Source organism: Amphichorda felina, assembly GCF_050947745.1.
Source record: "Amphichorda felina strain 45539 chromosome Unknown scaffold_6, whole genome shotgun sequence".
Classification (NCBI taxonomy): Eukaryota; Fungi; Ascomycota; class Sordariomycetes; order Hypocreales; family Bionectriaceae; genus Amphichorda; species Amphichorda felina.
Window position 1 is genome coordinate 590,173 of NW_028145044.1, and position 23,088 is coordinate 613,260.

Genomic DNA, 23,088 nt, shown 5'->3' on the forward strand with positions numbered 1-23,088 from the left:
CTTCATCCCGACGATAATGCTTCGCGGCATGTCATGCAAGATTTCTATGTGGTGCATTTATCTAGGCATGTGAATTGGGGAAATGGGAGGCTATGGCAGCCAGTTCTAGATGTCGACACATTGTTTGAACACAGTAAGCCCCAACTTTCCATATACATGGTATCATCATCATCATCGCGTCAGCATGTGCAGAACGGCTTAAATGAACCCCTCACTATTGACTGGCGTACACATGCCACCAACTTCAGGGGTACGATACGCTTTCAACCTGCCCCCCTCTGACAATAACTGTCATGCATGGCCGCTCATGGGGCCCGGCTTATATGCACATGGCCTAGGATGGATCTTGGATGGCACCATGATCCTCCTCCGGGTCTTCCGGGGCGACGTTGATATTGGCACATGCTAGACCATGCACAACCTAGAGCCGTCTCAAGGTAAGAGGCCATCGTGAGATCTATCTCGGCGGCCCATGTCAGCCAGACTCGCAGTGAGTAAGTCGTCCACTCCTGCTTCCAGCCTAGTATAAGGCCCTCGTAAATACCCCTTGATACCATCACCACATCAAACCAACTTGTGAGAAATGCAATTAGCATCATGTCTGCGACGTACTTCCTCGTCCGCATCATCCCAACCAGGCTCGTAGCACCGGACAAGTTTCGCGATGCCCTGTCCAACATCACCATCACCGCCACGGACAAGACGGTCCGCAACACGACCACCGACAGGACTCTTGGAACTGCCAGCGGCCTGCCGTCTCTCCCAGACACCCTGTCACCAGGTATCCCTGAGTTGACTGCGAGGGCCAATCCACCCCACCTGGAGCCGTCCATCCTCCAGCATCTCAAACTGCAGCCGCCGCCAGCTCACGGCCCAGGGACTCCTCCTCCACCACCACCGCCACTGCCCCTCTCTGTGGCCACGGCTGTCATCGTGGTCAACCCAGACGAGATTGGAGACACTCTCGAGTATCCCACTTCCACGTCCTTCGATGTCCAACTCCAGGTCACCGCCACCAATGGCGTCGGAAGCCCCCAGCGCACTGTGCGCAACCAGGTCATCGACTTCAACATCAAGTCCACGACGGACAATCTCTCCCGCGTCCAGAATTTCTACACCCACGCACCCACCGACATTTATCTCACCATCGATGTTCCTGAGCAGCCACTCACCGATGGCAGCACCACGGGGATCGTCACCAGTCGGGATGGCAAGGCCCCCAACTTCCACGCCCTCCACGACGCCATCAACAATGTCCTGCAGAGGGATCATCCAGACGGGGCCTCGTCTCTCGAGGACATGACCACATACCTCACCACCGCCCAGTGCCAGGAGATCGCCTCGGAGCTGATCTACAACCGGAACGTCGACCCTCCCCCCGCAGCCCCCTATCCCACCTCCGACACCAGCAACCTCGGCCCTCCAGAGAGGATATTCGAGGACTTGTTCACCCCTGACCCCGACCCCAACACTAGTGAACAGGCGAAGTTGGAAAGGGAGATGGCCCGGTTAAAGTTTGAGGGCGAGCGCGCGTCCTACTACGCCCTGCACGGCGCCGACGCACGCCAGCTAGCCAACCACGTCTTCACCCTCGCCATGGCTGTCCAGGCCGAGTATTACACGCACCAAAAGGTCCGCTTGGCCACCATAGACGTGCCTGTTCCCGATACGGCCTCGCACCAGTCCTCGAGGACAATCCCTCAGTTACCCCTGATCGCAGATCCGGCTCTTGATCCCCTCTTTGTCGTCCCCGCTGCCTTCGTATACGCACTCACCACCTCCAACGCAACCTCCCAGCTCTTCGATACCCGTTTCCAAGTGCTCATCACCAGCACTTCCAACACACTCAAGGGCCTCATGAACCAAGCCATCGACGACGGCCTCTTAAACCGGCCCGACCAGCACGGCAACGTCTACGAGGACAAGACCCTCACAACAACCCCAGCGACACACATTAACCAGTACCAGGCCATTAGGCGCCTCGTCGCTCTGCAGCCCTTTCCTCAGACCACCAGTGACCGCTTTGTCCAGCTAGGTGGCAACGCCGATGTCGTCAATCTCGTGCTTGCCTGGCTCGATAGTGACCTCAGAGACGAAGATCTCACGGCCGGTTTTTGGCGTCCACGCTTCCCGTCACGAGAGTACCTCGTCACTATTCTCGAGATCATCGCCCCCAACCAGGAAGCCCTCATCGCGGGTATCCTGCAGTTCCTGCGCACACCTGTCAATGCTCAGGTCGCCACCGTCGACGACCTCGTCCAGGTCCCCGAGCAGGCATGGCTAGCCTTCTTTGAGGCCCATTCAGACCTTCTCCCCTCGCGATACGTGCTTGGCGACCTCAGGACACGGGTACATGCCTTCACGGTAGACGTGGCCAAAGTGCTCTTCATTCCCAGAGGCGCCCAGGCGGCTGATACACACGAACCGTCTGCCATCCCCCATCTCGATGCCGCCTTTGACCGCGACGTGCTGGTCCGTTTCTTTTCTTCTTTTGGGGAATTTACCTTCACGAGCAACTTTGACGCCTCTATGAGGCAGCAGGTGCACGATGCAGCCATGAGTTTGTTCGGTGAGAGAACCGACATTGCGTCTTTTGTCACTCGAGCTGTCGAGGAGCTCTGGACGCTGTACAGAGTGACGGACCTTGGCTGTGAGTTGAAAAGCAATAAATAGACTTGCATTTGTAAGTGCGGAGCAGCTAACTTTCTACAGTGACCCCTGAACTCAGGTTCTCCTTTATGGAAGCCCTCCACGCCAGGGGCTTCGCCGCCGTCGGCAGCATTTTAGAGTTACCAGAGTTTTCTTTCACCCGGGCCATGATCGGTACTGTGGCCTACAACAGAACATCGGAAATTTACGCCCTCGCTCAGGGCTTGCCCTGGACGCCAGACGATCAGGATACGCCCCCTGGTACGACCTTCCAGCCCATCAACTCAGGATTGCTGGTCGACTGCATCCCGCCCTGTCACCTGTCACCTTTCGGGCCTATACAGTACCTCTATGACCTCCTGCAGGTTTCGGACGGCCAGACAACGATACGTGACGCCCTCACGCCGCGTCGGGGTGATTTGGGTGCTCTGCAAGTCACCAGTGTCAACCAGGACATGGCTCTCCCCGTCGTAGACATGGTCAACGAGAGCCTAGAAGGTTACGCATTTGGACTCACCCAGGGCACATACACGGCCGAGGTCTACAACACCCTCGACAATGAGCTCACAGAGCTAGATATTCCCGGTGCCCAGCCCCTCCAGGTCGCCAACTCACTTTCCGCCACGGATCTCCTCCGCGCTCTTCCACAGCACTCGATACCACACCCACTACCCAGCCCCAACATCTACGAACAGCTCAAGACAGAGGTCCTCTGCCCGCAGCTTCCGTACTCCCAGGGCCTCGACATCGGGTGCACATATCTCCAGGCCCTGGGGACTTCACGGTTCGACACGTTGCGCACGTTCCAGAAGGACATCACTGAGCTGCCGCAGGACGCGTTGCTGGAACCTGCCGAGTTCCAACGGGACCTCTGGCGGTTCCCCGTGCGCAAAGACGTGGCCATAGAGTACCTCTGTATGTCCCCCGAGGAGGCAGCCATTATTTTTGGAGGCGAAATACCCACCGCCACGGCGCTGCAGATGCTGGGCATCACCGACGGTAGACTCCCCACGGCCGACACCATCTCCAAGGTGGCCTTCTTCCTCGATGTCACCGGTCTGTCGTACTGCGAGTTCGTGGATCTGCACAAGAGCCGCATCGTAATATTCAGCCCGGACATAACGCCTCCCGCGGACGACTTCCCACCCTGCCTCCCTTGCTGTCCTGATCGAGTACGCATAGCGTGGGAGTCGGACGCCACCCTTGGCGAGTTCCTCAGGATGGTCATATTTGCCCGGCTATGGCGGAGGCTTCAGGGACGATGCCATGGCGGGATCCCAATGAGCGTCCTGGCTGATATCTGCCAGGTCCTGGCCCTTTTCAGCACCTCTGGCACCAACCCCGACTTTGTCATGCAGCTCTCGTCGCTCCTGATGCTGAAAGAAGTGTGGAATCTTCCATGGACGGACCCTGAAACTTTCAATATCAATGCAACCCAACCCGATATCCGAACGCAACTGCTCTCACTGTGGTCAGGAGCTGCACCCCCCACCCAACGGAGGAGGTGGGCCATTGAAGCTCTCCTTGAAGGTGTCAAGCGATACAGCATGGATAGCTTCCACTGTCCCCAACGCTCCGCATCGTGGCGCAGGATCATCGCTGAAAATCTGGATAACATGGCCAGCCTTGCCAGTTTCGATGGTACAGTGTACCGGTGGGATTCCAAGCCCACATGCACCATCCGCTTCGTCGAGGTGCTATCTAAACTCTACGCATCCAACTTCACCGTCGGGGAGATCCAATTTCTCTTCACCAACAATCCACACCTGCGTGGCGACGATCCGTACCCCAGCACTGAAGAAGATGAGTCCCTCGACAATCCCCTCAACGTGCCTGAGGATGATAATATGCATGGACTCTGGGAGCTGCGCCGGAAGCTCTTGGACGTATGCATCTCGGACGATGACGCCTGCTACTGGACCTGGGCTCGCATGGAGGCAACCCTGCGCGAAATGGGCTTCGGCGAGCAGTTCGACCGGTATGGTACCTCCCTAGGCGAGCACTTCTTCCCTGAGATTCTCCTAGAGGAGGGACACACAGTCACCCCCGAAGCCCGACGCTTCGAGGCGCAGCTACCAGGACAAGGGGCCACCGCCGATGCAGCAGCACTCTGGGCGTGCTCGCCTTTCCGGATAGAAGTCCGTGACGATCAGGTCCCAGTCCTGTGGACGCGTCTACCTCTGTGCGATGCCGACGTGCTCCGCTCTCTTCGTGACCTACGTCAGCTTGACCAGAACGAGCGTCGCGCTGTCCAGAACCTATACCTTGCACCACGCGCGGCACTAACCCCCTTCGCATCCATCCTGTCCAACTTTGGTCGTGCATCCGAGTGTATGATCCAGGAGCCGTGCGTGTTCAAGCGATGGCGGTTCTTCCAGCATGAATTCGCCTTGTTCATCAGGCGGTGCCGCGTCGTGGCCCACCACATCCACGATGCTGTCGTGGCGGCTGCCAATATCGACAGCGCTGAGTGTCCCTGCGCCGAGAAAGGGGGCCGTCATCTCTGCACCGGTGCCGGAGCCGCATGGGAGATCCTCATCCGTCTCATTGCGGACGGCAACAGATCCTGGGTACCGTGGGAGGATGACTCAGGTATTCGTCCCCCTGATTGGCGATTCGAAACCACACCCCAACTGACCGGCGGTGCCTTTGCCGCTCTTCTGGGCCTCACCGGCACGGGCCTGCTGGGGGAATACACTGGCAGATACGGTGCATCGTGGACCGAGACCCGTGGTGGCTTGAGCGGCTGGGGGATGGCCAACAACTACTGGAACTCGCCCGTCGCCACCGTCTTGCCGCACCTAGACCTGGTGGCGGATCAGCATCAGAGCCTGTTTGCCAGCTTCAAGAACGGCTTCGCCCTAGACCAGGACACAGGGGATGTACTCGCAGGCGCCGAGACCTTCAGTGTTACCTGGTCGGGAGTTCTGCTTGTTGAGAATGATGGCTGCTACCACTTTGCCATGCGTTGTCCCAAGTACTGTGGCGACGACGATGGAACCTGCTACTGTGAGAAGCGTAAGCAGTGGTCCGTGGCTCTCCAGCGAGGCGAGAAGACGTGGACTCTTCTCCAACAAGGCCTTGATGAAGATAATGAACAAGACCACGATATCCCTGTTGGCTATTCCAAGCCCATCCCTCTCCGCCGCGGCGCCTATGATATAATAGTTAGGTTCCGCCAGCCTGAGCCAGACTTTGACGACCCTGACGACCTCGTGCGCTTCCACACTGGATTCGTCCTCAAGTACACTGGCTCAGACACTGACAGCTGCCTCATAGAGGTACCCCATAAAAACTTGTACCTCGAGGACCACTCAGGCAGGCTTCAGGACATCGACGAGTCACGCTCAAACTACGAGGGCATCTACAGCCGCTACGTCACCTCGCTTCGAGATATCCGCCGCACCTACCAGCGTGCTTTCAAGTCTGTCCTCTTCGCTCATCGTTTCTACCTCCCCGCCTGTCCCAGTCCATGCGGGTGGGGGAGCGAGCTGGAATATCTGCTCTCCCACGCCAACAAGTTCCACGGCGTATCGTACTACCTAGATGATGAGGGAGGTTTCCGTGTCCACGCCGCCGATTTCGACTTTAATCTCCTGCCGGTAGGAGATACCTATTTCCCACCCGTGGAGAGGGTTGACCAGAGAGTTGCACCGAGCTGGAAGCGCAGCGCAGCGCTGTTCGACTGGTTCGAGCGCATCTTCGACTACACCCGCCTGAGGCGCTGGGTGCGCGAGGTCTGCGAGCCGCCTGTCTGGCTTCTCTTCCACCACGCCAACACGGACTCCCCACAGCCCGTCTCACAGCTTGTGCGGTTCCTGGGTATTGATATCACGTTGGCTAACCTCTCACTTGAGTACTTTGAGCCGCCCGACACCGTGTGGGAAATCTCTGACACGGATAACATCACGGCTCTCGCAGACGAGAGATGGGCCACGCGCGTGTGGCTCGCTGGGCGATACATCGAGCTTGTGAAGAAGAAATTTCATGCTCCTACCCCAGAGTTTTCATATTGTCGACCCGCGTTGTGGGCTACAAGCCCAGATGGCAACACCGCGGTGAATGGAGACACGGGCAACGCCAACCTCATGCGCTTCGTTCAGCGTTCTGCGCTCTCACAGACAGACGCACCACCACGGCTGAACTTTGTCGTTGGTCTTAATGACGCTTTGCGGCTTCGCGCCCGCACAGCTCTGCTCGCCTTCCTTGCTGCCCATGGTCACTCGGCCACAGACCTCACCGACTACCTCCTGCTTGACGTCGATGCCGGCATCAGTCAAACCACAACACGGATCGACGACGCCATAGCCGCAGCTCAACGCTTTATGCAGCGCGTCATACTCGGACTCGAGGGTACCGAGATGCAAGTTGATGAAGAGCTTCGTAAGCGGCGAGAGTGCGAGTTGGCGTCGTTCGAACAGTGGCAGGCCGCTCAGCGTCGGAAGTGGTACTACGAGAACTGGGTCCAGTGGGAAGAGGCGGCGAAGCTATCCAGGAGCGCGGGCTTCAATTCCCTAAGGAAATCACTTGATGCCGACGTCTCTACAATCTCGCAGCCCGCCAGAGGTCAGTACTGGTCGCAGGGAAACCTGCCCGACTTGCCAGGAAAGAACAGTATTGCAAATGCCCAGGCTTTCGGCCTCAGCAACCAGCGGAACGCCTTGGATGAGGGCCTGCGGCTTCTCGGGATGCCGGATCACAGCGCAAAGCCAACTTGGCTCGCAAATGTGCCAGAGCTTGTTACGACACCACCTACTAATCCTGACGACGATAACCAGCCGGTCTTTGCTGTCGACCATGCGCCGTCGAAGTTAACAACAGCAGAGAACAACTCTACCGACTCAACCGAAGGTTCCCCCGCAGCTCTTAGTCTCCTGCCTGGTTTTGAGACCCTAGACCACATTCCCCTGTGGATCCAAGCTGCCGTCCGCCTGGGGACGCGGTTCTTACGCGTCGCAGCTTCTGGTCTACCCATCGCTGCGCCATATGGCATCTGCTCGCGCTCTGATCCCTGCTGCGTCTGCAAAGAGAATCACGGACCGGTTGTGGACGAATACTACTTCTGGCTCGAGGACGGCCATCACTTTGACGCAGCCGATGCCCCCGCGCCGCAGAATGCTGACCTGCACGAGAATACCCCCGAGATCGACGTGCCGACTGGCCCAGGGCCGCAGATGGACCCCCGGACGAGGGAGGCAGACCCAACATCAGATTGGGACGCGCCAACGCCCCAGATGTTGTCGTGGAAGGCCCAACCGTTCGTTCACCTTCGCTGGACCCGGGTGCACAGGGGCCTTCTCTTGGACCCCCGGCGCTCTACCGAGGGAATTCCCCTGACTGAGGACCAGCTGAGCTCTCTCCACCTTGATCTCGTCGGACGGAACTTTGACTCCCTTGTCTTATCGCTTTTCGAAAATGACCAAACACGAGGATTCCGATACGATATTGCTACTAACTCGGCAGTGGTGCTCCCCGAACCTGTGACCAGCACCGACCCACCAGCTCTGCCTCTTCCAGCATCGCTGACTGGGTCACTAACGGCCTTCCCATACTTCTTGTACTTCGAGCCGGGTGCCCCGCTGATGCCGGTCGGAACCTTCAGCACCTCCCTGGTGGTAGCCCAGTCTCTCAAGGCAGATTGTCGCTTCGAGGAAGCGTCAGGCTGGGTTCGACTGGCTTTCGATCCGCTGGGAAGGGATAACTCATGGATGCAATGCGAAGAGGGAGAAGCTGCCACCCCTAGCACAGGCCCAGAAGAGGGGGATAATGATATCCCAGACGATGACATCAATTTATTTACCATGACTCTCAGAAATGGGCCCCGAAGGGAAGCTGCTGCCAGTGACGCCGACGTTCCATATTGCCCGAGCGCGCCCGTTAAGCCCGCCAGAGCAAGGGGGCGCGCGGCGACTCTGGAGTATCTCGAGACACTCCTAGACTGGGCCGATACACTGCGCTGCAGAAACTCGCTCGAGGCATCACAGCAGTCTCTGACTCTGCTTTCCGCAGCCGAGCGCATCCTGGGCCCGAATCCGAACAAAGTCAGTGCCAGCGACAAAACGGATGGCTCCATGACGGTGGGCACTTTCGTCTCATACGCAGCGCCGCTTAACCCGCGCTTGATGGAGCTGTATTACCGTTCCCATAACATTTCCGAGGCCCTAGCCATGTCCCTAAACAAACAGCGTCTAAGAAATGGAGAGCTGGGTCAGGATCTGGCGCATTTTGGCTCCCATATGAGGCTTGACTTGGAGTCGACTTATACCAGGCCAGACGAGTGTGGTTCACCATGCTGCTTCTCCTGCTGCCACCCCTACAGATTTACCACTATCCATGCCAAAGCGTTGCAGTGGGTTAGCCTAGCCAAGGCCACAGCTGCGGCGCTGCAGACGGCCATGGAGAAGGCCGACGGTGAAGCGCTCTCGTCACTGCGCCTAGCCCAGGAACGGCAGATGACAGAGCTCAGCCTCGAAGTCTCCAAGAGCTCGTACCGCGCCGCAGACTGGGACATCCAGGCGCTGGACAAGCAGATGGAACACGCTATAGCGCGCCTGCAGTATTACCAGCGGCTAATCGAGATGGGTTCTAATGTGGGCGAGCTCGGACACGTAGCGGCGACCACGGCGAGCATGGCAAGCCGCACTAGCGCGACCGCGATGGACAGCATTGGACAGGGTATAGCCATCACGCCTGACATGTGGGCGGGCGTTGCTGGCTGGGCGGGCTCGCCTGTCGAGTTGAACCAGTTACCCGTGGGCGTCAAGCTGGGCTCAGGCGCCTTCGGCACCGCTGCCCGCATACTCAACACGGTCGCAGATATCTCGGGTACCAGTGGAGGGTTATCCCTCACCCAGTCTGGGTGGGAGCGCCGCGAGGAAGAGTGGCAACACACCTGCGACCTTACCGTGGCGGAAATCCAGCAGATAAAGCGGCAGCGGTTGGCATCTCGCCGACGTCACGACAACGCTCTCCGGGAGCTAGACAACACGCAACGCCGGATCGAGCACTCAGCTGAGGTACAGGACTTTGCGCGTGACAAGACATCGCGGTACGAGCTGTACCTATACCTCCAGCAGGAGAACTCGGTGCTGTACCGGCAGTGTTATGAGTTAGCTCTCGAGACGGTGCGCGAAGCTGAACAGGCGCTGCGCTTCGAGCTCGGCGATGTAGGCTTCTCGTACATTCCTGCCTCGCTCCGGTCGTGGAACAGCCTCCACGAAGGACTCGTTGCAGGTGAGAAGCTCGACCTGGCGCTTTCGTCGATGGAGCGGGCACACATGAACAAGCACTGCAGAGAGTACGAGCTAGCCAAGCACGTTTCTCTCCGACTGCACTTTCCAGCGGCTTTTATCATGCTCAAGTCCACGGGCCGCTGCGAGTTAGACCTTCCGGAGTGGCTCTTTGACCTCGACTATCCGGGACAATACATGCGACGGATCAGGTCAGTTTCGCTGACAGTCCCATGCGTCGCAGGCCCATACACGGGCGTACACTGCAAACTGCAGCAGTTGCGAAGCACCATCCGCTTCCGACCACTTCGGACCATTCGGGGTACATGCAACTGCTGTCTGGAGGAGGAGGCAAGCACCAGCACTCGGCAGACCGCGTGTCTCCATGACCCGCACATATGGAAGCAGCATGCAGGTACCGAGGCCATCGCTACCTCGACGGGTCAGAACGATGCGGGACTCTTCGAGGTCAACTTCAACGATCCACGTTACCTTCCATTTGAGTATACAGGTGCCGTGTCTCGGTGGCGCATCGAGTTGCCGCCCGAGAACAACCAGTTCGACTTTGACAGCCTGAGCGATTTGATTATGCACATCAGCTACACGGCTCGTGAGGGCGGGCCCGAGTTTTCTAGGGAGAGCAGCATTTTAGCGCAGCGGCATCTCCCCGGTGACGGGTGGCGGTTCTTTGACATGCGTCATGAGCTTCCCGAGGCGTGGAATGTGTTAAGGAAGGAAGTCGTTTGTGATGCTTGCCGATGCCTCAGAGATAAGTCTCCCGACGGGCATTGCTGTACTGGCGGAGACTGCGGTGATTGGAGGGCCAGGAAGGACAGGTACCACGGGGCTTGTGCTGAGTGCCGTGGGAAGGATGAGACTGTGAAGGGGTGGTGCGAAAAATGCAGGAAGAGCCATGACGATCAGGAACGTCGTTGTGCCCCATTGTGTGATACACACGGCCACGCCGCGCATAAGAGAGGGAAGAAGAGCAGCCAGCGCCATGCTGCGCGCCAGATCAACCTCTCATTAACAAGGAGTCAATTCCCATTCCTGACGGGTCGCCGCGGCGTGACGATAACAAGCCTCCATCTCCTCTTCGACACCAAGGATTGCGATCCTCAGACAGCCAAGGTCGGCTTCACTCCTCCGCACCGTGACGAGGACGCGTCTTGCATCGACACCGAGGACATCCCGCTGGTCCCAGCCGAAGGTGGCATACTAAAGGGGAGTGTGGTGCCGAAGCACCCGGTCGAGTTGGAGCATCTGGCGTGTGACGCTCGAGCCAAGGGCAAGTTAGTTGGCACATTTTCCTTGCCGTGTCAGCTCAAGGGCGTGTGTGGTGCCTGGTTGTTGTGCGGATACGACGCGCGAGATAAAAGTTGTGAAAGGGAGGGCCTAGCTGGGTGTTGTTCGTAGTAAAGGCGGTTGATATGTGTCTTATTAAGCAGACTGTGTATTTGCACAGCATTTCTATCACCGGGAAAGGAGAGGTGTGAAGGCCGTAGATTGATGGAGAGTTAGATTGATTTGGGTGCCTCGAAAATGTTAAAAGGGGAAAGTTGCCCACAGTGTGAAGTTCTTTCCTTACCCCTTCAACCACCACCTTGCACCTGCCCTCCCAAATCCAACCCCCACGCCACATGAATCATCAATCATCAACCATCAAACGAACCTCTTAGAACATCAGGAGTGTTCGAGGTAGGTGCTCTAACTTCAATGTTGACCACACGCCTTTTACCATGGCTCGTTTGTCCCGTTGTACTGTAAAAACTTTCCGGTGTCAGCCTCCTTCACCCCACTCAGGGTCCTCAGGATCGACCCAGCACTATGCTCAATCTCCATGACCGCGTTAGGCCCACCCATCTCTGTCTTGACATGCCCCGGATCTATGGACACCACGATGGCCTTGCCCGCCAGGTCCTTGGCCAGGTGGACCGTCAGCATGTTGAACGCCGCCTTGCTGACACTGTACGCCGGATTCTGGGCACTGATCGTCCCGTCCGAGAGCAGAGCCATGCTGGCCAGCCCAGAGCTGATGTTGGCCACGACAGCCCCCGGTGCCAGGACGGGAACCAGCGCCTGGAGGAGCAGCAATGGGCCGACCGCGTTTGTGGTAAAGTGATCGTGCATGGATTCGGCCGTGACGGTCAGGGACGTATCAGCCCTGCAACTCTCACTGAAGATGCCCGAGTTCTGGATCAGCGTGTTGATGCGCAGGCCCGATGGTAGCTGCGAGGGGAGAGCAGCGATGGACTCTGGGTTTGACAGATCACACTGGAGGAGCAAGATGCGAGCTTTCGTCTCCGGGCTCTTGATGATGGCTTGGAGAGAGCCCAGGTCACCGTCGAGATTGCGGACCACGGCCGCGATGGTGTTTTCTGCCGAGACGGACAGCTGACGGACGTATTCGCAGCCAATGCCCCGGCGGGTTCCAGTGATGAGAAAGGTAGGCATTTTGGACTCAGGTACGAGTATTATGTTGGTTGACTATTAGGATGGCAGTGCAGCTAAGAACTCGAGGTTACTCGTCTTCGACCACCACAATGACCGGTACAAAGGGGTCCTTATATACACGGCATTTTCGGTTGTCTATGTCCGTTAAACTGCTCAAGGGCATTATACTCGTTTATCATCGGGCCTTCCCCTCAGCCGGTGGAGCCGGTACCGGAACAAGTGGATGGGTTCATCACAAGGATGATTGCATCGCATCGTGGTGTCTTGAGGAAACTAGACGGAGATACCATGTTCTGTAAGCGTTGAGGTCCGACAATCGTTCCAATATATGGCTACAAGTGGTATCTTTTGATAATAGCCCCATCTCTTTGGTTGTGATAAAGCGCACCAGAAGTACCGACAGGGATTATTAACAAATGGGAATTAATATAACCAGCGGCGGTACTTCAAATTGTAGCGGTGTTTAGCAGGATGCAAAGTACCAGCATTTGTCATGGGTACCTTAACGATTAACGATAATACCTGACTAATCCCACTGTACAGCCACGGCCACGCACATTAACCAAGCCAAGACCGAGCCACCTCAAGAACCAACAGGGGGGGGCCGTGGGGGGAGACTGCATGAAGTATCAACAGGTAAGAAAATGGACTCATTGATTTCAACATGATTTCAAAGCACCATGATGCCAGTGTGGATCACTGCCAAGGTTCTCATCGCAAACGGAACGATTCGATGGCGAAGCATCATTTATAATATCCACTGCTCCAGTTCGTCGGTCCGGTTATCTCTTCTCTCGCCGCTCGGAGATCTTGTATATGCAAATACTCAATCTTGTTCCAAACATGACCAGATAAAGGTGCTTGATTAATAATTCTATAAATCTCTAGAAGCACAAGTTTGTAAATTTAAGTGGTCTACAAGCTAGAACTCTCCAACGGCATTCTGCCCATGCCTGAGTGCCTATGGATGTAATTCCAACAGACCTGACACAATTCTTGTTAAGGATGATATGAGCCAAGGAATAAGTACATTGTTATGAAGTGATATAATTATTCAATATATTAGGAAATTAGTGTCAATGCCAGACGAACCTATCCGTCCATGTATATCCAAGTACCAGTGTCGACAGGTAACATAAGAAGTGGCCTAGTACGGCCAGGGTATATCCATCTCCAGCGCTGTCTTCCCAATATGAACCAATATCATCCCCAACGCCACCCAATGAGATTCTAAAACAAGAGAGTGTAGGCAGTCTAGTCCAAACGGTATGTAATATCGAAGAAAGGTAAAACAGCCACACAACCAGAAATACTTGCTCGACGTGAGTGGCTCACTCCTGCAGGCCTTCACTCAGCGCCTCGCGGTTGATCATGTCGGCATGCACCTTTGCCGGTGCTCCTTTGCGTTTTTGCGACGCCCAGTACTCTTGAAATCCAGGAATAGCTCCCGGTTGATTAATTCCTGGTGTGCGATTGGCCGCTTCTTTCTTCCCCTTGCTGGACGAAGACGAAGTTTGCGTTGCAGTGTCATCTGTGTCGCCAGATACACTGCCATTCGATCCTCCCCATGGTCGCCACCCCACTAATTTGCCCAGTGCGCCCGCTCGGGTATTTTTGGGTGCTGGTGACGAGCCGCGAGAAGTATCCGAGCCCGTGGTACCAGAAACTGAGCGTACGGTGTGGTACCCAGCAAAGTGATCCCGCAGGGCAACGTCGCTTCGTTTAGAAGATGATATGGACAGTGTAGGCTGCGCATTCACTCCAGTCACGACAGCTTCTAGACCACCTATGGGACGCAGCGTCATCTGGCTAGGTCGAGACTTGAGGGTATGGATATCCAGTCCGCCCGCCAGCGACATAATGGACTCGTGTGAAAAGGAACGATGAAGGCGGGGGTGTGGTATCCTCTCATCCCTGGTGAACTCTGAGTCCTCGGTGGTTGAATCCTCAGTGGAGACTTCTTGGGTAACCAGGCCAGGGGCTTCATCATCTCCTTGGCGTGATTCCTCGTCCTCTTCCTGGATGGTGCTACCGAAGTGGTTCCATTGTGGATGTTGTGTGGCCTGGGAGTTTTCAGGTGTAATTTCCAGATGAGGAATTGCTTGAAAGCTCTGAAACGAGGCTGCCGAGGGCCTCTTGTGGTGAGCCCGCCAAGTTGGTGACGTAGGATCGAAACTGGTCGTGGGAGATGTCGGCGGGCCATTATCAAAGGCGCTCGAGTCAAAGACGGAGCTGACTCTGTTGGATGGGGGAGAGTTGGGAACGGACGAGGCAAATTCTGATGGCGGATTCGAGAAGGGTGTCCAGCTCTGCGATGAGGCCGGAGTATGGGATCTCTGGGGAACCAAAGGGGATGACGCAATTCTGTAGCCAGATCCAGGAGTGGGCGAAGCCATCCGAGGTGGGGAAAAGACGCCCGCAGTGATCCCTTGACGCTTCTTTTTGGGTTTCCGCGCCTCCTGTCTTGCGACATGGTAATGGTGGTGAATGTGGAGCTCCTGTGACAGCTTTGAGCCACGTTCTTGCTGAAGCCCAAGTTCAGATTGTAATGTCAACCGAGCAGCGCCACCATCCTCCTGGCCAACGGGCTGGTGGTGCATGAGTTGCTCTCTCAGGGACTGTATCTCGTCGTTGGAATTCAGGAGCATCTCTCTCAGCTCGGCCATACCCAGCTGCAAGTTCGCGTTGTCCTGGAGCAGATCGCGCACAAAGTGGCTGACAACACTGCTTTTGTCCTTCCTAGTCTCCAAAGATTTCGTCATCGCCGCACCCTTCAGACGGCCGGCCGCTGTATCGAGTTGCTTTTCCACCTCGCGTTGTCTCTCCATGCGCTCAATGACCTCGGCATGACGATCTCGCTCTTCACGGGCCTCCTTCTCCATGCGCTCCAGCTGATCTTGCATGTCCAGGATCCCACGTTGAGCTTCCTTGCACCGTTGCGCATGTGTTCGGGCATCCTCCCTAGTTATGCGCAGCTCCGAGTACAGCTCCATCTGCTCCTCCTCCAATTGAGCAAGATGGCGCTCGGCATCCTCAGCGCGGGCAGCTGCGGCCTCGAGACGGCGTATCGCTTGCTGTGACGATAATAGGCTGGCCTCAAGACTTCGGATCTTGGTGTCGGATTCGGAGACGGTAGTGTTGAGCAGCTCGAGCTGGTCAACCAGCTGGCGGTTCTCCTCGATCTTGTTCGCGTTTTCCGTCTCGAGTTCCTGCTTGTCCATCTCGAGTCGCTCGATGCGCGTCGTCAGGTCGAGACGGTCCCGCTCGGCGTCAGCCATGTAAGCCTCATGCCGGGCAAGCAAGGCCTGAAGCGCAAAGGTTAGTGTCGAATGTCCAAAAGTATCCTCCATCTTGATGAGCCGTGAATAATAAAACAAAGCAAACTTTTTTTTTTTGTTTACATCGGATCTTCCAACATCATAAGACGGAACCGGCGTCCAGACTGACTGGCACGCAGCCGGTAAATGAGCCCGCGGGACCGAAACATCAGACAAGGATGGAAGCAAAGAAGCATCGCAGAACCGCAATTTAGAACTGGAATGCAGTTCAAATTGAACCCTCCTAAAAAACTCACCTGGCCGAGTTGAGCCGCCGTGTGCACATCTTTCTCAACGGTTTCGAGGACGGTACAGTTGTTCTTGAGCAGGACGCAGTCAGGGCGGCCGCAGCAGCACGAGATGGGCGAGGGGGACCGGTGGCGGCGTCGGTCTAGATCGATCTGGAGGCCATCCATAATGATCGGGGTCGCAGTCGTCGAGCTCATCGGAGGGATCGGAGTGCCCCGGTGAGCACAATGCCGTCCTATCGCTCGTAGTGAGGGTGTTCGCGATCGGTGGGAGTAATGCAGACGGCCAACATGGTCTGAAACAGCGGGGGAGGTTGTCGCAGGGAGGGTATCTTCAGGGTGATAAAGCAGAGTTCAAGGGGTAAAGTCAGTCTAGGACATGACAAAGAAGGTTAAGAGACAGATCTTGAAGTATACTCGTAGATCTCGGTCGGTGTCTCGGTGGCGTGGTAGCAGAGATGGAGATTTGGCGGACTCGACGAGATTAAACCCGGCGGCGCTCCGTCATTCACCCACCGCGCCACAGCGCGCAAATTGAACGCCTCGATGCTCCACAAGCTGAAGCCCCCTGACGCACTCACTGCTGGGGCGCTGAGCGGGGTTCCGCAGCGGGAGATCTTCAGCGCCTCGACCCTGAACCCAGGCCACCGGGGAGGCGCCTGGGAGCAGAAGATGGTGAAGAACCCGATGCCGAAGCGATGGGAGACGGCTTAAATGAGCAGCGAAAACACAGAGGAGGATGTGCGTGAGGCAAAGGAGACGAGCATGCATGAACAGCACGCATTTCGAGGTGCGCTGCCTATTATACTCGTCCAGGTGGTGATGCATGCCTGGGGGGTCGGAAAGTGCTTGCAGCCTGCAAGACAGTGGAGGTCACCAGACCAGGCCAGCCACTCCCAACAGTCTGGGGCCTGGATCCCGGTTGAATCAATAGTATAGCACCCAGCGCAGACGCCGTGGAGGCCAGGCGACCCCTCTAAGGGCCATGTCAGGCACCGACAACATCCCTGCGATTGGCTGTTGTTGATGCATGACGACACATGCGGTCGCTGCCCAGCTTCACGATAGGAGCCCAGCCTCCCGAATTTATCGGTCTGCACTCGCTGCGTCGATTGTGCGAACTGTTGTCACTCCCCTATCTCTGTTTAGCAGCGGTAAAGAGTCGAGGTGCTTTGGTGCTGTGGGGGGCGTCATGTCTGTTAACAACAGCACAAGAGTTCGTCCCGTTTTCTCTCTCAGCCTAGCTACGAACACCATGGACTATTGTTCTACATTTCTAGAACTGATAGGGTTCTTGTTTTCTATAGCATTAGTATGGGTTTTTACTCAAATAAAGATCTATTGTGTGGATGAAACCACCGTCTTACTCTCCGATGTGTATTGCCACTTTTAGCCGTCTCATGTGAATTTTGAATTTATTGAGTTTTAACACACTGTGTTTCACTTAATTTGAAAGCTATCTTCATCTCCATCGAATGGACATGATACTACATAGTACTGTCTGATTCTCATACCGTCCATTGGGTCTGGCCTAGGAAATGCTCCCTCATCATCTTCGCCCAGACCTGTGTGGCTGTATCTAGGGTAGGCTAAGAAGCTGGATGTCCAACGAACCAGCTAATCCTCCTGCCCCTCCCTCACTATCAACAGTCCAGTGAACTGTTCATATAACCCCCAGCCAAATATGGATAAACGCTGATAAATGTCACTATTTCATTTCATCGCGTTTGCGACTTTTGTGGGGCATCGTAGGCCAGCGCCTGGTCTTAGATCTGGCGCGGACATCGCGGCCCGCGGGGATGACGCCAGTGAATCGTCATGGCGTCATGGCTGCCGTATCGATGCCGCCGACCAATAAGCACGGCCGTATTGGCGATGCCGGAGAGCTTGAGCTCATCATCGACCAGTACGGATACAGCTGCAAGATACTGCACAACTTGCCAATCTAACGTTACTTTCGTAGCTACCAAATATTATCTAACGGCAGCCTGCAAGCCTCAAACCTCTGTTCCCCTCTCTCGCACGCCATTTCCCCCGCCATTCCCCCATATCCTCCATGTCCCCTTCTCGAATACTGCGCCTCTCTCAGCTGCTTCCAAATTCTAGAGTACTACACGCATACAATCCCATTCGACACTTCTCGACGAGTATACGAGCTATGGCTGCCCAAGAGTACAAGCTCAAGGACGTTACCTCCCTGGGGCTCCCCGTCGGCGCCAAGCAAGAGGCCGAGGTCGAAGGCATTGAAGGCGGCAAGGTCCTCCTCGTCAACGCTGCTGGCACTATCCAGGCCGTTGGCGCAAAGTGCACTCACTATGGCGCCCCTCTGGTCAAGGGAGTCCTCACCAAGTCTGGCCGTCTGACGTGTCCCTGGCACGGAGGTGAGTACTTCTGCAACTATTGAGACATGCATGGATGGACCTGGTCGCTCATACGGCTCAGCATGCTTCAACGGACGCACTGGCGATGTCGAAGACGCCCCCGCCCTCGACGCCCTCCCCGTCTTTAAGGTCACGGAGCGTGACGGCGCCGTATACATCTCCGGCGAAGAGTCTGCCATCAAGAGCTCCCGCCGGAAACCCAACTTTAAGTGCAGTGCTGCAGGCGGGGCACAGGAGGAGAAGGTTGTCGTAGTTGGGGGCGGATCTGGCACCCTGGGCGTGGTTGAGGGTCTGAGGGAGAAGGGCTACCAAGGTCCTCTGACTGTCATCTCCAAGGAGGGATATCTTCCCATTGATCGCCCCAAGCTGAGCAAGGCCCTCATTACGGACCCCAATAAGCTGGCGTGGAGGGACAAGGCCTGGTTTGAGTCGGGTGCCGTCGAATGGGTTGATGGCGAGGTGGACGGTGTCGAGTTCTCGGAGCGTTTTGTCACGACCAAGGCTGGCCAGAAGTTTGCATACACCAAACTCGTCCTTGCGACGGGTGGCACGCCGAGGCTACTGCCGCTCCAGGGTTTCAAAGTTCTCGGCAACATCTTCACCCTGCGCAACGTTCATGACACCAAGAAGATTGTCGACGCCATTGGCGATAAGGGTAAGAAGATTGTCGTCATTGGATCCTCCTTTATCGGCATGGAGGTTGCCGCGGCCACCTGCAAGGATAATTCGGTAACGGTCATTGGCATGGAGAAGGTGCCCCTGGAGCGGGTTCTTGGCGAAAGAGTCGGCGGAGGTATCCAGAAGATCCTCGAGGGCAAGGGCGTCAAGTTCCACATGAGCGCTGGCGTCGACAAGGCCGAGCCGTCCGGATCCAACCCCTCCAATGTCGGCGGCGTCCTCCTCAACGACGGTACGAAGCTTGAGGCCGATCTGGTCATCCTTGGCGTCGGCGTCTCGCCCGCCACCGAGTTCCTCCGGGATAACAAGGTCCTTCGTCTCGAGCAAGACGGCTCGATTAAGACTGACGAGAACTTTTCCGTCGTTGGCCTCAAGGACGTCTATGCCATCGGTGACATCAGCACCTACCCGTATCACGGCCCTGGCGGCGACGGCAAGTTCACTCGCATCGAGCACTGGAACGTCGCTCAGAACGCCGGTCGTGCCGCCGCCGCCCACATTGTGAATCCCTCGTTTACAAGCACGCAGTTCATTCCTGTCTTCTGGTCTGCGCTGGGCTCACAGATGCGCTACTGCGGCAACACGGTGGGTGGATGGGATGATATTATCGTGGATGGCGACCCTGGCGCTGCCAGCTTCGTCGCCTACTACACCAAGGGCGAGACGGTTGTGGCTATGGCGAGTATGGGTAGGGACCCGCTGATGGTCCAGAGTGCGGATCTGATGCGGGTAGGTGGCATGCCGACCAAGTCACAGCTGCAGCAGAACCCGGATGTCATGGCAGTCGGTGTGCCAGCTTAATGAATGTAAACGATAGTACATAGTGTATAGTGCCAGGCTTGCGAAATGCCGTGTCCCTTGTTCATACTGGCGGCGGTGACAAAGTGCAACACAGTGTGATCGCATAATTGAGGGTAGTCGTATCCAATATCACAAACTCGATCCACGACCCATACAATCTGATCTATGGTGACGGATCGCATATCTGCCTTGGAACAAAACAATAAGGTATCGCGAGGAGAAACGTGCGTTCTACAGATGAATGTTGTTGAGTGGTCAAAAAAGTACGGAGACATGTACGGGTTATGGCATGATTCTGGTAGTGCGATCTTTGGAAGCACGTCGGGGAATAAGTAAGATCTGGAAGAAACACGCCGAGCCCAGAGGGCATCGGTTTGGTAGTAGGCTGGAGACGTGAGTGACAAGTAAAAAGAATGTTGGGTGTGCAGCATGACCGTCAAGGACGTTGTCATCGCATCTGCGAGAAGTCATCTGGTCCGGAGGGCGAGACCACACAGGTAATCGTTAGTAGTATCCTTGCCCTTTCTAATTGGGATTGTACTGACCTGGAAGAAAAAGAGGTGAAGCCATCGCCCTCTAGAGAATGACCGGAATTGAGTTATGTCGCCCCCAGAAGAGGCGACACGCCGCGTATTGCACTCAAGTTGACCCAACAAGCTTCGCAACGACTTCCCATAGAGACACCTGGACGCGGGCACCGTCTTCCCCCTAAAGGTATGCACGGGACCGGCCAGGGCTCTGAGATTTCTGATGTCAAGCTGCAGGCGTCGAGTGACGCCAGGCCATCACTGGCAGACCTATGCATCACCGGTGAGGGCGAGAGGGAGGTTGAGGTTGAAGCATTCTCCGAATTTCCCACATGCGATATTTGAATTCGAGACAAGGGAGCGACGCCCAAAGGTGACGCTATTCTCTCTGTTTGTAGCATGGAAACGCAGCGTTGAAGAGGGCGATGGCTTGAGAAGGAAAGGAAAGAAGTTTCAATGTGTGGGCTTCCACAATTTGATGTTGTTTGATGTGTCACCGGAGCGGGCGCTAAATTCTCCGGGGTTCCTCCGTGCACGGACCACTTCGACCCTCAACCAGATCATCTCCCTCATCAACCTCCCATCACTTTCATCTCAAACCTCGGGCTCTTATATATTTACAACTACGAACGATGGTAGCTGGTTGCACGCATTTTTTTTTTAACGCCCATAGTTTCAGTTCTACAGGATAGCCTGAAATCTACCATTTTCTCGGCAAATTCTTACCAATGACCCTATTTGCTCCACAATGTCACTCTTCTCTCAGAGCGAGTCTCACTAAACAGTTTCTCATGTGCGCCTCAACTTGAGACGTCGGTGACAAGCGGCATCTATTTCTGGACGAAAGGTACCTAATAACTCCTAAAGATCTCAGATTCCGATCCGGCTGGCCATGTGGGAGCCGACGGAACAAATGCTCTGCGCTTGAGTCTATGACGTACGCGGTCGCACATACTATGACGATATCGTCATATTGACAATATTTCAACGATTTTCGAGCAACGATGACGCCTGTAAAACGGAAATAAGGCAACAACTTCTAGGAAAGCATGTATGATGTGCGTTTGTTTATAAGAATGGGCGGTCTGCTTTCTTAATCGTAGTATGTACGAGACGAAAAATTAGTATTCTCTCAACACCATGTCGGTAACACAGGCAGCTTACCAGGTCGAAAAGGCCGTGGGACACGACGACAATACTGTGACACAGCAGGACGTGTCAGACTATGAGCAGACGGGCCATGGGGGCGAGACCATGAAGGCCTTAGTTTGGGAAGGGAAAGGCAAAGTTGAAATTGGTACGAACTATTCTGGAACCAAGCGTATAACCGTCCCAACAGACTGACGTCTCAAAAAGTCGACACGCCGAAGCCCAAGATTCTCGAGGACCGTGATGTTATTCTCAAGGTTACTGGAAGCACAGTCTGCGGCTCTGATCTCCACCTTCTCGACGGCACCGTGGTAGAACTCTCCAAGGGCGACATCCTTGGCCACGAGTTCTGTGGTGTTGTTGACCAGGTTGGGCCCGGAGTTGATTCTACCAAGATCAAGGTCGGCAAGCGCTACGTTGCCTCGTTTCAGATTGCCTGCGGGGACTGCTTCTTCTGCAAGCAGAAGCTCTCATCGCAGTGCGAGAAGACCAATGCCAACACCGCAGCCAAGGCTATGTATGGCGGGCGCACTGGAGGGATCTTTGGTTACTCTCACTTCACGGGTGGCTTTGCCGGCGGGCAGGCTGAATATGTGAGGGTGCCTTTGGGAGACGTGAATCTACTCGAGATTCCGGATGATGTCCCTGATGAGAAGGGTAACTACCGTTTATCCATCTCGCTTATGTGCAAATCTGACGGTGTCTAGCTCTATATCTTTCCGACGTTCTTGCAACGTCGTACAACTGTGTTAAGGACACTCCCGTCTACCCTGGCGACGAGGTTGCTATCTTTGGGGCTGGTCCCATCGGTCAGATGTGCGGTGTCTTTGCCCTTGCGGAGGGTGCCAAGAAAATCATATATGTGGACACCGAACCTCGCCTCTCCTATATCAAGGAGCGATTCCCTGTTGGGCACATTAACAAACTTGAGGTTATTGACTTCAAGAAGCTGTCCCACGGGATCACTTCTGGGGAGACGGTTGTCAGCCGGCTCAAAGAGCTATGCGGAGGGCGTGGTCCAGATGTCGCGCTTGAGTGTGCGGCAGGAGAGTATGCCAAAGGCTGGATGCACTGGCTGGAGATGTTGGTTGGTGCTGAGACGGATACCAGCGAGATTCTCAATGAGATGGTGGAGGGCGTGCGAAACTACGGTCGTTGCGGCATTACGGGGGTCTACGTCGGCTATGTACGCGACCCCTTTACTATACCTAGGCAACTCTTGAGCATTTGCTGACAGCTGGGCAGACTAATCACTTCAACGTCGGCTCTCTCATGCAGCGAGGCATCCGGCTTATCGGCAACGGGCAGGCGCCTGTCCATAAGTACTGGAAGGAGCTTCTCCAACAGATCCAGAAGGGCGATCTAGACCCTCTGCAGATGGTTTCTCACCGAGTGCGACTGGAGGACCTTGACAAGGTATACTACAAGTTCAAGAACCACGAGGATGGCATGCAAAAGGTGTTTGTGGAGACGAAGTTCTCGTTCCCCAAGGCAGAGGGTTCGCCTGCGCTAGTGAGATATTAGTCTGAGTGTTGTTAGTAGAAAGATTGGTCTCCCATGTTTTGATATTGTAAAATATAGATTGGACAAGTTAAGACTGTTATGGATTTGCGTTTGACTTGATGATCTGGGGCAATATGGCGTCGATTTCTGAC

General features: G+C 55.6%; 5 protein-coding genes across 5 annotated transcripts; 3 read left to right on the forward strand and 2 right to left on the reverse strand.

Moving 5' to 3' along the window:
• Nucleotides 1–597: 597 nt before the first annotated feature.
• ACO1O0_006025 (uncharacterized protein) lies at nucleotides 598–11,374 on the forward strand (the record flags this gene model as incomplete). Its single annotated transcript, XM_083195422.1, has 3 exons — nucleotides 598–2,650; nucleotides 2,713–11,170; nucleotides 11,344–11,374. The coding sequence occupies 3 exons, from the start codon at nucleotides 598–600 to the stop codon at nucleotides 11,372–11,374; spliced, it is 10,542 nt and encodes a 3,513-aa protein (XP_083048438.1).
• A 238-nt stretch (nucleotides 11,375–11,612) lies between these two features.
• On the reverse strand, nucleotides 11,613–12,332 carry ACO1O0_006026 (uncharacterized protein; the record flags this gene model as incomplete). The annotated part of the gene is made up of 1 exon (XM_083195423.1): nucleotides 11,613–12,332. One exon carries the CDS (start codon nucleotides 12,330–12,332, stop codon nucleotides 11,613–11,615), a length of 720 nt encoding a protein of 239 aa, XP_083048439.1.
• A 1,331-nt stretch (nucleotides 12,333–13,663) lies between these two features.
• On the reverse strand, nucleotides 13,664–16,065 carry ACO1O0_006027 (uncharacterized protein; the record flags this gene model as incomplete). Its single annotated transcript, XM_083195424.1, has 2 exons — nucleotides 13,664–15,637; nucleotides 15,907–16,065. 2 exons carry the CDS (start codon nucleotides 16,063–16,065, stop codon nucleotides 13,664–13,666), a joined length of 2,133 nt encoding a protein of 710 aa, XP_083048440.1.
• A 1,990-nt stretch (nucleotides 16,066–18,055) lies between these two features.
• aif1 (FAD-dependent oxidoreductase) lies at nucleotides 18,056–19,757 on the forward strand (the record flags this gene model as incomplete). Its single annotated transcript, XM_083195425.1, has 2 exons — nucleotides 18,056–18,278; nucleotides 18,340–19,757. 2 exons carry the CDS (start codon nucleotides 18,056–18,058, stop codon nucleotides 19,755–19,757), a joined length of 1,641 nt encoding a protein of 546 aa, XP_083048441.1.
• Nucleotides 19,758–21,424: 1,667 nt separating this feature from the next.
• On the forward strand, nucleotides 21,425–22,957 carry ACO1O0_006029 (chaperonin 10-like protein; the record flags this gene model as incomplete). The annotated part of the gene is made up of 4 exons (XM_083195426.1): nucleotides 21,425–21,581; nucleotides 21,641–22,090; nucleotides 22,141–22,619; nucleotides 22,679–22,957. The coding sequence occupies 4 exons, from the start codon at nucleotides 21,425–21,427 to the stop codon at nucleotides 22,955–22,957; spliced, it is 1,365 nt and encodes a 454-aa protein (XP_083048442.1).
• Nucleotides 22,958–23,088: the final 131 nt, after the last annotated feature.